The 15996-nt window shown below is 32.3% G+C and overlaps 1 protein-coding gene across 1 annotated transcript; it reads right to left on the bottom strand.

Moving 5' to 3' along the window:
- Positions 1 to 9634: 9634 nt before the first annotated feature.
- LOC108990812 (ALBINO3-like protein 1, chloroplastic) lies at positions 9635 to 15327 on the bottom strand. Its single transcript, XM_018964903.2, has 11 exons — positions 14793 to 15327; positions 14590 to 14700; positions 14430 to 14504; positions 13697 to 13757; positions 13106 to 13179; positions 12908 to 13012; positions 12448 to 12555; positions 11595 to 11698; positions 11298 to 11504; positions 10900 to 11188; positions 9635 to 10270 (listed from the first exon to the last, which is right to left on the bottom strand). Exons 1-11 carry the CDS (start codon positions 15159 to 15161, stop codon positions 10187 to 10189), a joined length of 1587 nt encoding a protein of 528 aa, XP_018820448.2. The 5' UTR covers positions 15162 to 15327; the 3' UTR covers positions 9635 to 10186.
- Positions 15328 to 15996: the final 669 nt, after the last annotated feature.

Here is a 15996-nt window from a genome sequence, read left to right as displayed (position 1 = left end):
CAGATCAAAGGAAGCATATATGAGGATCAGTTTTACTAATGTTGTTCGATAATTGTACGTATGATTAATATACCTACGTAGCTTATAATTACGTCCTTTGAGCTTTAATTAATTAATTTGCTGAACTTCTCGATCTCTCTGGCCCTTGAAAACTGTAAAGAATGATCAGCTAGCCATCATGATTAATTGAGAAGGTGAGGAGAGTAAAGAGAACAGCAGCTGGTGCATTGTGTTCCTTAAAGCGTTGAATGCGTGATCTCTGGTTGTTTCAGGACCGGATGATCGATGAGGGTCCATTTGTGAAGGGTAGCCGGCCGGCCATGCATGTCGGCTTCAATTTTTTCACATTATGTACTCACTCACTCGACAACACTGGCAGAAAACATGATGATGCATGATAGAACAGGCCGATATAACAATGATCAGTACTTGCATGCATGCGTGAGTCATACATACATACATACATTATACATACATACGTAAAAATGTTATACTTTAGTGATCTCCTATATATATATATATATATATATAAATTCTATTTGCAGTTCTGAATGAGAGACTGCGTGTGCAATCCTATTGATGAATGAGAATAAAAGAGAAAAAATCATCATTTTAAAAATGATATTATTGTAATTTTAATTTTTTTTAAGCATAATTGTATGGACATGCATGAGAAGACCCCATTTAGAGACAATATATAAACTAACTCATATATATATATATATAGAGAGAGAGAGAGAGAGAGAGAGAGAGGATGTCATGCATATGTCAGAAATTAATTCAGGCTCTTCAATTCCCATTAATATTGTCATAATCAATACCACTAAGTTGGGGATTAGAAGTACTCGATCGATCGAGGGTATAAATATTTCAATACCTAGTTTTATATTAGAATAATTTTATGTGATAGTCTTTATACCATATACCATACAACTACATGCCATAATTTAATTTAAAAGATAAATTTTAAATTTTAAATCTTACAACTTAAATCATGTCATGTCGAAAAAAAATAATCTCAAAATCATAAAGCCATCTTTCCCTTCGGGAACCCTATCTCTTGCTTAAAAAAAAAAAAAAAAAAAAAAAACCTCCAGATTTGAGTTTCGTTGGAGGTGGAGGCCTCGATTTCTTCCTTCTTCCCCCTCTCCTTCCCTCCTTTCTCCTTTCTCCTCCTACTTCTCCCTCTCCTTCCTTTCTTTCTTAGTTTATATTTATTTCTTCAAGGCCGAAAAAGTCAGATCTATAGTTTTCCAGTAACTCTCGAGAGACACATGCAACACCAAAAGATTTTCAGGCCGTAAATCGTTCAGAGGATAGTGACCGTTTCGTGCATGGTCCTCACATGCTGCTCACAAATTTGTTGCCTTCATGTGCCGTCAAAGTCTACCGTAGTTGGTCCAAACTGTAATTCATCATTTTCTGTTTTTATTTTTGTTCTCCTTATTGTATAGTAAAAATAAAAAAGAAGTTCGTCTCTTTGACGGTTTGTTCGTAGAGGTTGAGTTCTCCCTTTTTATAAAGGGTGAGATTGAGTCTCTGTTTAGGCAGAGTGTTGTTTCTTGAACGTTTGTCTGTAGAGAGTATCAGCAGCAGTGAAGTCCAAACCAGTCTAGTAGTGTACTGGTGAAGCTCCAAATGGTTGATATGGGGATATCCCCGCATGTATCTGGTCATGAATGTAAGTTTCTCTTTATAAATGAATGAATGATGACATTTCCCTTCAAAATAAATAAATAAATCATGTCATATGGATGGTGTGTGGTGTAAGTGATATATATATATATATATATATATATTAAAAGTATATCACATAGTCATAGTTTTCTTAATTTGTTTGGCAAATTGGAATTGGAAATCCTCTATACTTAAATTTGATATAAACATTGTTAGAGAGAAAATATATCATATTAATTAAGATTTCACGCTTTTATCAAGCCCCAATTAATTGCCATCTTAATTTTGCCACATTTTTTATAAGGTAATCTCTCAACCGTTTATTTAAAAGAAAAACCAATATTTTTGGTGTCATTATCTAATAAATCCTAATTAATAATATTTATTATCCAGGAAATTGCATGGTTTTTTTTTTTTTTTAAATCAAAATTTCTAATGCTTATTCTCAACACCTGACAATAATTACTAATCAAACACAACAAAAGATGGGCTTGACTACATAGATTTTCACCATCAAGTGAATCTTTCACTAGAAGAACTAAGACATTCGTTTTCAAGTAATTATATATATTTCTGAAGGAACCATCAGAAACCAAGGAAATTGCATGGTTGTGGCATTAATTATCTTAGAAATATTAATTCCCATATTGATCGGGACCTATATCTATATATATAACCAGGGAATTGCTGCATGCGCAGGAATATATATTATGATGATCATCATCACGATGAAATTAAATTATGTACTGCTCCATTAATCTCACAAATTAAATAATTAGTACCCGTAAAAAAATTAAGCTTTTGGCTTTAATTTGACACTAATTTTCGGAAATTATTATAAGCTGTGATCACGAGTACTCATGTACGTACGTGCATGCAGCTAGCTATGTTATATGATTTTTACGGAAATTACAGCTAATTTCTTTTGGCTTTTTGTTGAGGCCAGGCTAGCTTTCACTTCAGTACCACTCTTGTAAGGGGGAACTAAAACTTAGTTGGCAAGTATAATTAAGTCATGAATATCATTAAAATTTAAATTACAGCAAATTCAAAGAGGAGAGAGATAAAAAGTACTTCAAATAAACATGGATATATGCTCATGCATGTGTGTTAAAACTTCACTGTATGAACATTGAAAGCAGCTAATAATTAGGTGCACATGTCCATCAATTTGCCATGTGTTTAAGGAACATGCATATATATATAGGCATGCATGCATACATGCATGCAGTTTCATATATATATAATTAGGTGTCATGATTTGTTAAACCTGGAAACATTACTTTTCATTATGTAACGTCTTAATGTATTAGAAACATGATCTTTCTCCTAGCTTGCTAGGCCAGACATATATATATATATATATATATATATTTATATATATTTTGGTAACATGCAGAAACCTTGTTAAAACCATGCAGATGATGATCATCTCATGACTTGTAATAAAGTATTAAACTCACCATCATTTATAGTTTCTTCTTTTCTCAAGCACCAAGTGCCATGATCCTGATCATGACCATGCATTTTTATTCTTATTACAATATCATTAATATTGTATTTCATATTCTATAATTGACTCTACAAAATGAAGTGCACCAGTAAAATTCATTACAAGAAAATTGTTTATTTGTCACCAGATATTTCTAGTGAAAAATGATTATTTTTGTCAAAATGAGTCTGTTTTATCGCAAATAATTTGTCACAAATGCTTTTTGTTTTTTTTTTTTTTTGTAGTGGAAGTAGGATTGATCTCAAACAAAATATGCCAAAATAGATTATCGCAGCTTCCAACCAAAATTAATGGATTCTTTTACTAATCGATATATTATATAAATATATATACATATATATATATATATATATATATATATATATATATATATATATATCACAACGTATATACTGCCTTCTAGCAGTCTCAATATAAACATGGTCTCGATACTTTGTTTCACTGACTCATTATAATTTTAAAATGATCCCTGATGATATGCTTAATTAATGCATTTTTTGTTATTGGAAAAAAGAGGGTACGTACCACCTTTGAGATTCAATTTAATTTCTTACATACAACTCCATGAAACAGGCACATGAGCCAAGTAATCAGGGCATTCAAGTCACTTCGCAAGCATCCTCTGCAAAGTTGTTACATTATTATTAATGCACTGAAATCTTGGGGGGGAAATTAATAATGCTTGATAGCTTTTCAATGAGCAGTAGATGAAGAATATCTTTATAACATTGTTCATGCAGGCTCATCAATCAAAGATGAGCTGGGAGGTATGCGGTCAGCATCATCATCCATTATATACAAGATTTGCATTACATGAATAAAGAAACCAGCTTTGAAATGGACAGCAGCTTGTGTCTTTTTTACCAGACAATATTTTACTTCATATCTTTATGTTCCACTTAATATAAATTGAGATGCGACCATTCAATATTTAATTTTGCACTGATGATCTAGACTATATATGATCAAAGGCTACATGCAAGTGTGTGTGTATGATTCTTCTACACGACGATTCCACCTTTCTCGACACGTCACGTTTCTCTCGATTTTAAATGTACACCTTAAAAAGTCAAATTAATTAAACGATAGGAAAAATTGAAAATATATGATAGTTTTGTGGGTGAAAAGGGTTATATTCCCATATTTTTGATGTTTTTCATAATGTTTGGATATTCATGAAGACCAAGACTTTCAGGGAAAAAGTAAAACGGGAATATCAAACCAACATGGATGATTGGCATTGGAGTATTGGTTCGCTTTATTGAGGTTTTGGGAATCATGGCAGACAGAATAATAAAAATGCTTGCTATACACTTAAAAAATATTTTGCATGAGTGTCAATTACTTACTTCAGATGATCAAACACATTAACAAATCTTTTGGTAATGGTCAATGTGTGGTGCGCGCTGCCCTCTGTCCCATGATTGCGGTCAAGTTACCCATAGGCAACATTACAAGTAATAATATCATCTAAAATATTAAGCCTACCATAAATAAATATTAACATTAATATTAATATTAATATTAATATTAATATTAATAATGAAAGTAGAAAAAGGAAAATTACAAATTTTGTTATGTATCAGTCATTATTCACTATACAAAAGGCCATTCGAGACCCTTCATGCAACGTACAGTTGCTCCAATTTTGTCGCGGCCTTAGTTCCACAGTGGGAAATATTCATCCCTACCCCTTCGGTTCTAATTTAGTAACATCGTTCTACAAAAATACACTCAATTTTTAAAATATAATTGCATAAAGAGTTGTAAAAATATTATATACGTACCATTAGAACTAAAAAAAACTATCATTGTCAAAGAAAGAAAGAAGCCATTATTTAGGAATCCAAATCTTGTGGAAGAAGTTCACAAATTCGTTGAATAATTCCTGCTTTGAGGATTGCATGTGAAAGTTTCTCCATGTCATGGTCCCAAGACGTTAAAGGATCCTTAAAAATATATGAACTAAGTTGTTTCTACGTGCACGGCAAGGCATTGAACTAAGCATAGAAATTGAACTAAGACTTCGTTTGTTTTCAAAAAATATCTCATTTCATCTTATTTTATTTTATCTAATCATTATAATTTTTTAATTTTTAATACAAAATAAAATAAATAATTTAATTTTTTCAAATTTTAAAATAAAAATAATATTAAAAAATATATTTTAATAATATTTTATTTAATTTTTTAATTTTAATTTTATCTCATCTTATTTTTAAAAATAAATAAGCCCTAAGTTAATAGGTATGTGCTTGGCAGTTTCAAAGTGTTTTAGCTTGATAATATAGACACCTTTGACCCACCATCTTGGGATATGGTAGCATTAATGAATCCAGCTCAACTTTAAGGGATTCTCAACAAATTTGACCGTTGAATATGATTTTTTTTTTTTTTAGCCTTTTTCGCTTTTCTCTCTGTAATGCTTTTTGCATCTCATCACTAAAAAAAAAAAAAAAGGAACTAAATAGGAAATGACTAAATAGTATTTTCACGTTTTTACAAATTGATGCCTTTAGTCTTCATCTTTTGAAAAATTGATACCTAAAAATTTGTATAATCGTTTTATACATTAAAAAAATAAAAATAAAAACATCTAAATTTTTTTAATTACAAATATATAAATACATTAGAAAAAAGCTTAAAAAATAAATAAAACTAACCGCATACCATAAAACCCTATTAAAACACTTAAATGAAAATAAAAAGCATAAAACACAAAAATAAGTAAAATAAAATAAACTTAAAATTATTTTAGGTGTTTTAATTTTTTAATTTCAGTTTTAATTTCGGCTTTATGCTTATGTTTTTATATCTTTTAAAAAACACAAAATGTAAAACTAATTAGTAGATTCTTAAGTATCAATGTTGGGAAAATTGAAAACGTTGCCGCGATTTATAAAATGTGAAAATCTAAGAGCTAATTGTGTAATTAACCGAATGTTTTTTATATAATTTGTATTTTTTTTAATGTAATAGTTGAGATGGCATCAGAATGCAATGGCATCAATTCATAAAACATGTAAACCTAAGTATTAACTTTGTATTCAACTCTAAGAACGTTTGGAATTTAGATTGAATTGAAATCAATTCAATTTCGTCTAATTTTAAACCGAGTCTAATATCTAAACATATAACTTTTAAATCATTAAACTCATTTCAACTCAAAACTTCTTTACATGTGAGACCTACAACCTTTTTCAATTCAACATATTTTTACACGCGAAACTCACAACTTTTTTCAACTTCTTATAAATAAATTTAAACTCATCTTAATATCTAAATACATCTAAAATCATCTTAGGTGACCCCACAAAACTCATTCCACTATCAAAGCTCATTATTATTCATAAAAAATTCAACTCGTCTCAGTTCAAATCAACATCTAAACGAGGCCGAAAGTTCTATTTGAAAGGGCAAAGGAAAAGCACTTTGAGCATAGTTAGTGTAAAGGAAGAATTATATTTGACCTTCTCCTTTTTTTTTTTTTTGGATAATTTGGCTATCAAAGTTTCAAACTATCGGCCTTGTTTGTTTTTTTAGATGAGATAAGATGAGTTAATATAAAAATTAAAAGTTGAATAATGTTAGAATATATATTTTTAATATTATTTTTATTTTGAGATTTGAAAATGTTAAATTAAGATTTGAAAAAGTTGAATTATTTATTATATTTTGTGTAAAAATTTAAGAAAATTGTAATGATTAAATGAAATGAGATACGTTAAGATGAACTGTGAAAATAAACGAGGCCTACAAGTACCATTTACCCGAAACTAAAATATAAATACAATTTATGCTCTATATAAGATCTGACTATTCAATGGATGAAAATTAGGTAATTTAAAAACGATCTTTCCGGTTAAATCTTAAAAAAAAAAAAAAAAATACCGAATTATAAGGAGAAAGATAAGTTTGAGGGATATGTTCAGTGGTTTGAAAGTCATATTGCAAAATGAGTAATAATTTGAAAAGAGAATTTAATATATTCTAAAAATAAATATACTTGAATTCCATAACTGTTGGTACTAAAGTTGAAATGCAATGCGTATCAATTGTTTTCGAGGGAAAGGATAAAGTATAAAGGAGGAGGAGGACTAGAGCTTTATATTCTCGGGCCGGACTATACCACTGGTTCATTTTATTTATTTTTTTAATATTTTAAAAAATATATAAATTCATTAATGATAACTTTTTTTAATAATAAATAAATAAAATAAAATATACTAACAATAATATTACATATACAGTCATAGAATACGTAAATATTGTATAGTCATTTTGAAAAAGAATAGAATCTATAATTAAAAAATTAACTTTTTTTATATAAATCTCATATTTATTTATTTTTTTTAAAATAATTATACGACGCTTACATTCTCACGACATCAGATATCGTTTCTCAAAAAACAAACCCGAATGTCACACCAGCATTTTCCAATATTCTTTACTTGCGGGACACCGACTCTTGCACCGACTCCTGCATCCGTCAAAAGTAATCCAAAACGTATAAGAGTGGCTCTACAACCACACATGGTATCACGACAGTGTTTTTTTTTTTTTTTTTTTTTAATGTATTTTTTTAATATTTTTAAATATTTTATTTAAAAAAAAAATCATAACATCATTAAAAAATATTTTTTTAATTATTAAATAAAAAAAAAAACTTTCAACGGAATCCCCAATCTGGAAGAGCAGCATTTCTCAAACATACGGTACAAATCCGTGGGTTCTCACTCAAATACGGATCGACTCATTTGCTAACACCAAAGCCCATTACCATAAGCAGGCTTATGAGAAAACTATATACATTGGGGTTGGGGCCATTTTATCTTAGCACACTGATACTGTTACTGCCGAATCTGCCAACTATCCATCCAAACAATCTTCCTTTTTCTTTCCTTTCCTTTTCTTTTAAAATAAATAATAATAATAAATTAAATAAAAATTACATCTTTACAGTTAATATTATACACGTGAAGGCACTTTCCGTTACATTTGATGCTGTTGGTAGGCAGAATGGAGGATTGTTAAGTTTTGAAAGTAAGCGAGTCCACTTTGATGCAATTATTAGTTTCGAGAGCACATTGTAAATCGAATGAAAGTTCGAGAGGATAAAATATAATTAACTTGAAAATCTAATAATTAGAAACTCATGAAGTTTTTCATAAAAACGTGAGAAACCAATTTTTTCCGACCATTAAATCATTCACAAAGGAAAATGATATATATATATATATATAATTTTTTACCTAATTATTTAAAATTTAATTGAGATGTATTTTTATAAAATAATATATTTTACCTAATTATTTTATAAAAATACACTCAAATATAAAAAATTATATATATAAAAAAAAATGGCACGTGAATCATTGACACAAATGTCTCAACAAAGATTAGAGTTAGGCCGAGTAGAGTAGTAGTTTATTAGTGTTTAATAGGCACAATCATTTTAATGAATCGAGGAAAGGGGGCCTCCATGTTAGCCTTTACCTCTTATTATTTTACAAAAAGGTAATCGTTACGCCTTCTCCGCTTTGAGCGAATCTCCTGTAATCAATTTTCGATTCGATATTCCCCACAGCCCACTCTTTCGTTAAATATAATTGAAATTGCCGACCTAGTTAGATCTTATAGCTGGGCCTGCCCATTAGTAAAATCTATATATATATATATATATATATATATATATATTAATATTTACAAAAAAATACACACAAATTAACTGATAATAAAGGTTTTAAATATTTAAAAAAAATAAAAAATAAAATACATTAGCGGTCAAATACAGAAGACAAATTAGTATTTTTCTATTTTATTTTTTTGTTTATAAGTATCTACTTAGGTCGTCTAAAGTCTCGTATAGTTCCTAAAATGGAAAAATATTCCTACAGTGGAAACCATTTTCTTTTTCAAAATTACTATACAAAACTTGCCTTAAAGTTGACACAAATCATTTTCCTCTTTTTAAATACTTTTATCTTTTATATATCTCTTTCCTCTATTTTTATTTTTTTTTCTGCACATTTTTTAAAATTCATCTTTTCGGTGATCATTTCCTACTTAAATACCTTTAATTGAAATATTTTGTTAAACAGAACTTTCTAATTATATAAAATATGATGATACAGTTGTTATCCCTTTTTTAGTAATTTACAAGTCAGTTCTGAATGACAGACAATTATAGAAAAATTAAAAATATTTAGTATTTGTAATGAAGAATATAATCAAAGGGAATATTTTGGAGCACGGGTTTTATTATACATCAATCACTATTTATCTCCACACCCCACACATCATACTTACGGTTTTATTTTATTTATTTTTAATTTTTTTTTCATAGGATGTGAAGTGTTTTTGTAGTATAAGGTAGCGAATAATACCTGATGAGAACATTTACTCTTTGGAGCACTAACTCAAATATAATGAATCCGGAGAGAATCAGCCAAAAATCATTATTTTGCAATCGAGTGTGTCCATAAAAAACATTAACGCTTGAATTAAGTGGAGAAAAAAACCAGTCTGAGGAGGACTGAATGAAGCAAGATCAATGTGAGGACCACCTGAATGTCATTACTCTTGGTACTAGAGCTGCAGTCATGAAAATTATCCATTCCTTATATTCTACCATGGATAGTCAATACAATAAGAACAACAAAAAGAAAATACGTATATTTTTTTCCACTTCTGGGGTTGCTACAGACTATGCAGACCACTTCTACAAAACCTTGGGCCACATCGACATGGAACCACCAAATCTTACTGTTTCAGATATTCCTCCACCAAAGCAGGCATGTCCCCGAGATTAACCACAAACCTCTCATAATATTTAGAAGAACTCCGCCATGAATGCATGATTGATTATTTATGAGCTGTATGCTCCTGCTGGAACCAGGTCTGCATAAAAATCCTTGTGTATTTTACTGGATTGGTAATAACTAGCCTTACCAATCTTGTTCGGAACAATTCGGATAGCGGTTCCCCTTCTTTCGATCATTCTTGTCTGGCTTGATGTATGTCTTCCCCAGGAAGTTTAATATCCTTCCTCGTTGTAGTAGTATGTACTTCAACTGCTTCCTGAAATATTGTGAATTTACCAATTGCAGAGATAAAAGTTCAAACTACTGAAAGCAACTATGTATTGAACTACTAAATAATCAAAAGGCATGACAGCAATTATGGGTAAAACGAACTAAATTATCACAGCTGATTATTTCACCAAAGCCAGAGAGAAAAGTGACATTGAGGAAGTAGAGAAAAAAAAAAATGTCTATATCATGAAGTTTTAACTTCTAAGCCCGTTCAAGTTACCGAACATTAATGTTAAGCTTGTGTTAGCTTCAAAACTCTCATGTATGGATGTATCTCATTGGCGAAGTTGAACCCTATTCTGATTTAGTTTGGGTATCCCAGGATTTCCGTCGAAAACAATTCTAAGTTTTTAGGCATTAGGAACCAAATTATATGAACACTGTTTCAGAGAATAAGAATTAGCGGGCCACATCTCGAATTAGTATAACTATATATTCAGCCCACAGCACAAATGATGGTTAAGGGGACGCACTAGTGTAAGCATGCAGTGGACATTTTATCTATAGCCTGCTTGACCAATAACAAACAGAATTCCCACTGTATATCTAAGAGCATACTTGCTTCAACATCTTTTCTACAAGTTCATAAGATTGCTGCTCATCAATTGCACCAACCTTAGAATTGGCAGAAACTTTATCTTCCTCCACCCTTAACACGGACGACATTATCTGATCTTCCTCAGAATCCTGACCAGTTAGATCACCATTTACAACTCCAACATTGGAAGGATTGTTTTCATCAACAGATTCTGATCCAGCCCCATTTTCGTTCTCAAGTAATCTGGCTTCTCTCTCGTGTCCCTCATTAGTTAGTTGAGTTCCTTTAGCCACTGTCTCTCCGGCTTTCCCCTTTTCTTCTTTCTGCTTTCTTCTTCTTGCCTCTTGCTCTTTTATCTGTTTAAATCTGGAATATAGCAGCAGATCATCTTTTAACCCAAAAAACTTTAGTACCCAAAACAATGGCAAACCAAAAAGTGCAGTGGAAAGATTAACAAACATTAACAAATATTAACCTTTCACCAGGAAGTAGTCCCTCTGATGTCAGCTTTTCTCCTTGTCTGGCCACCTTATTGGTGGTAATTAATTCAGAGACTGGCTGCTGAATCTGGACTTGGTCTTCTTTAAGTATATCTTCAGGGGTTGTCCTTACTGAAATCTTTGCACCCCCTAACTTCTGAAGCCATACTTGTTGTGCCGTGCTCAATATGTTGTTTGTAAACCTGCACTAACAATGAGAAAACTTAAAAGACGCTTTAATTAGAGGAAAAAAAAGTCTCTTATTAGAAAACAAAGGCATTTAAAATTCTCACCAATAAAGGCTTAAGCCAGAAGGAACTGAAAGGGCAAAATAACCAATCATTAGAGGAAGGAGTTTTGTAATCGTTTGAGAATTCTTCATGCTTGGATCATTACTCTGGAATTTAAAACCCATGTTAATTGATAAATAAGAACCTAGTGTTAGAGAGAAAAAATTAACAAGAAACATGTCTCAAAATGGCAAAAGCATATAACATTACACGAATAAGAATGATTTTAAAATGCGCAGTCAGATAAATTAGTATATACAAAGAAACAATGGTTTAAATAACAAAGCAGAGCACACATGTAAATCATACAGCAAAGTACGCAGTGCTCATAAGTATATTCTACTGCCAATCAAGCAGTTCTCGCTCTTTTAACCACCTTGGATGCGCATCCAAAGACAGAATAACTTGGGGCATGTTTGGTTCTAACTTTCGAGAATTTTGAGAATTCTTATAATAAATTTCAAGTGTTGTTTCTTTCTTTTTATGGTGAACGTGAGAAGTTGTTTGGTTAAATATTTGGTTTTTTTTGAAATTTTTTTAAAGAAAAGAAATAAACCAAATATGGCCTTAATTTTGCAAGCATTCCCCTCCATTACCGGGATTTCTTCCTAACTAATTATTTTCTTTATACTAACAGATAACTATAAAATGCTTGATAGAGATGGCACTAGTAGAGGATAAGAGGTATTAGCTAAAATAGCTTGGTCATGTACAGCAAAGACCAATGACAAAAACCAAGAAATGATATCTTGTGCTGAAGTAGCAATAAATAAATAAACAAATAGCAATAAATAAGAATGTGTATAGCTAGTTATTTGAACTTACTCATGCTAATAACACCTGGGTAATGACTGACCTGTGATGACTGCATAATTTGGACAGAGATGTACTGTGAGACAACCAGCAACACGGGCAAAACAAGATATGCCAAGGTATCGGACCATCCAAGGGGTGGATGACCATCCTGAGAAAATATGAAGTGACCGATGGAAATTAATCCCACTGCATTTAATATAGGAAGCATACCTAATGCAAGAAACGTTAGAACTACCAGCTTAACACAAAACGAGAAAAAAGATCCAAACTAAACTGGGCATAGAAGATCAGAAATGGAGGAAAATGAAAAACATATATCACTACTTAAAGGTATATATAATGGAAACTGATTTCTTATTAAGCTTGTAAATCGAAAAGCAACATGGTTTCAGCAGAAAGTTCATAAGGATTGTATAAAACTCAATTTCTTTAAAATTCTTTAAAGAAAAATAGTTCCTGAATAAGAGAGCAAGGTTTCATATTTGAAACTAGACACTTACTACAAAAGGGAAAAGCCAAGAGATGCCACTGCCATTTTGTCGAGCAGCAATGGTGGTTGGACCAGCCAGAGAGGGTATCCAGAAGAAGCCTTCTGAAAGGAGTCCCTTTTAAGATTAGGCACAGGCATTCAATTAGGCATTAAGAAGCAAAAGATACGACCAATTTACCCATATAACTCAACTGACAGAACATGTTACCTCGTCTGCTACATTTGAAAGAGCCCTATAAAGTCCAATCCACACTGGTATTGTGGCAAGTGTAGGCAAGCATCCTGACATGACGGAATAAGTGAAAAACCAGAGAATGAGTAGGAAAGGTGATTAAAAAGTTGTAAGGTAAGAGTGAGGATAAAACCTTATTCAATAGTTAATTTAATTTTAATTGAGTTATCTCTGTTACCCCTTCCTCCCCACAAAATTCCAACTTTTTGTTTTTTCTCCCCCAAGTGCTCATAAGAAGATTTTCAAACAGATTTTTCCAGAAATTGCCAAAACACAACAGCCGTAATCATGAACAAGCCAAAGCCATTAGAATTTCAACATTGGTTCTTTTATAGCACCCAAATGTCAAGTGGCTCCACGCAAATTAAAATCCACTCTTACAGGCAAATTTCTGTAAACAAACCTTAGGCCCAAAGGCAGAATTTCTTGCACATACAGTTATCTAAGAAATTACCACTATTCATCGCAATAAATTACTAAAAGGCCGGAAAAGAATGCTGAGAGTCAGTACATGGTATTGTAATCTAGCAGTAATGTTCAAACAAAAGCCAGATGCAACATTAGTACCTGCTAGTGGGTTTATGCTGGCTAGTTTATAAAGTCGAGCTGTTTCAAGCTGAATTTTCTCCTGCAGGTGAAAAAAAAGCTTTAGAGAAGTTTTCAAACAGATATGCTCATTTGTCAAAACAAACATGGTCCCAAATCATAATCGCTTTGATCTTTTAGTGCAAATAATCCCAACCAATATTTTAAAGGCTGCCTTCATTGTATGGACAGCTTATTTGGGGAAGATCCTAGCCATGGACAAACCTAAGGAAATACCTAATAATCATTATTGACTGATGATGGATGTCTACGAAAAGTGGAGAAACAATGGATCACATACTACTCCATAGTTAGGTTGCCAGAGCACTATGGGATGATTTCTTTGGCAGAGTTGAGCTAGCTTGGTTTAAGCTAGCAATAGTGGTTGAGCTTCTGGCCAGCTGGATAAGCCTTTACGGTATCTATTTGTCAAGAAGATGGTTCCTATTTGTCTTTTTAGTGCATTTGGAAGGAAAGAAATGGCCGAAACTTCAAAGATATGCAAGGCCTCTGCATTTTTTTTAATTCGTTATTTCTATGGGCAAAGGCTATTGACTTCAACGGACTTGATTTCCATGTATCTACTTCTTCCTCTTTAACTAGGCGAAAGCTCTTTAATACATCCTGTGAATTAGGGCTATGCCCATTCTTCTATTTGAACGAATAAAATCAATCCATAAAGTTTCTGATGCTTATTTAAATTAAAGAAATTCACCTGATTCCCAGCATACCGTTCCTGAATAGCCTTCACTTGAGGTTGCAAGGACCGCATAGACATGGCTGATTCCACCTTCACATCAAACACATATATTTAAATCAAACAAGTTTTCTAATTGGAATAAAATTAAGTAGAATCATATCCAGGTAAGTAATACCTGTTTCTTTGACAAAGGAAAAGTGGCAGCCTTTACAAGAACAGTTAGCAGTATTATGGCGAAGCCATAAGAGTACGGAACATGTACAGCCGATAGCCCGTCCTTAAGAACCTAAACCACAGAGAAATAGAGCATTTGTGATCCTAAAAGACAACGTTCAATATCCAGCAAAAAATTCCGAGGTTTATGGAGAAATAATTTACCTTGAGGACACTCTCCATGTAAAAGGTGATTCCAGAGAGCCAATCATTGCTCTGTTTGGTGGTGCTAGTAACAGTATCAGAGTTGGAAACGGCGGCGTCGGCAATCGTATAGAGGACGCTCTCGGCTCGGCCAAACAGTTCCCCAACCACGCTCTCCACGGAATCCGGGTCGGGGAAGAACTTGGAGTTGAACCCGAGTCGGGCCACGGCGAGGGAGCCCCGAAGAGACGGTTTGTGACGAGAGAGACCGTTGTGGTAGAAGTAGTCATTCGTCCGAGGGAGGAGGAGGAGAGGGTACGGGGTTGCGGTCCGGGACGGGAAGGGAGCTAAGACTAGGTTGGGTCTGTACAGTGAGAAGGTCGTGGCCATTTTTTTTGCGAAGAAAGCCCTAAAAGAGCAAAGGTTTTTCACTTCGCAGGGAAATAGGGTGCCGAAGAAAGAGCTTCCTGTGTGGGTGCTCCGGTCGTCGAGGAGGGGTTACAAGATTGGGTTTTGGATTCTTCGTGAGTTTGGTTTCCCATTTTCCGTAGATTTTAATTGTTAAAAACATAATAGACTAATTTAATAATCTCAAACATAACACGTGTGAAATCAGGGGCGTGACAGATAATTACAGCATGTATTTTTCTTGACATTATAGTACTATACATATGTTGTCATGTCAGAGAGTGTTGGGCAAGATATATAATGTTCAGTCATTCTAATTTTGTATACGTGGAGGTGAAATGGCCGGACAAAAACATTATGGAACTCAACTCCAATGAAGCCACGATATCCACTTTGCTATTTATCATTATTCACTAAACGAATTTCTCATTACTAACATAGAAAAGAAAATGAATTAAGTTTAAGAGGAGAAGATGAAGATGCTAACAATCACACGTTTAGCTAAAAGATTGTGGTCTAATTGATATAATCCCGTCTCTAAAATAAAAGAATGGAGTTCGAAACCCTAACTCTCAAATGTATTAAAAAGAAAACAGTAACACATTAAAAAATCTATTCAAAGTCCTCCTCCTAATCTAGTCATTTTATTCTATAAAATTAGTTATTTCTACTCATTGCACTTGTCTACTATTAGTGTGTTTCAAAGGAATGAGATGTGTCGATGTAGTTTTTTATACAATTGAAGATCTCCTTCAAAATAAGAAAAATATATAGAATTCATCAAGTCATAGATGATTAAGGGCTTGTTTGAATTCGT

This window comes from Juglans regia, chromosome 13 (genome assembly GCF_001411555.2).
Source record: "Juglans regia cultivar Chandler chromosome 13, Walnut 2.0, whole genome shotgun sequence".
Lineage (NCBI taxonomy): Eukaryota > Viridiplantae > Streptophyta > Magnoliopsida > Fagales > Juglandaceae > Juglans > Juglans regia.
The sequence above is the reverse complement of the archived record's forward strand: the minus strand, read 5'-3'. Positions and strand labels throughout refer to the sequence as shown.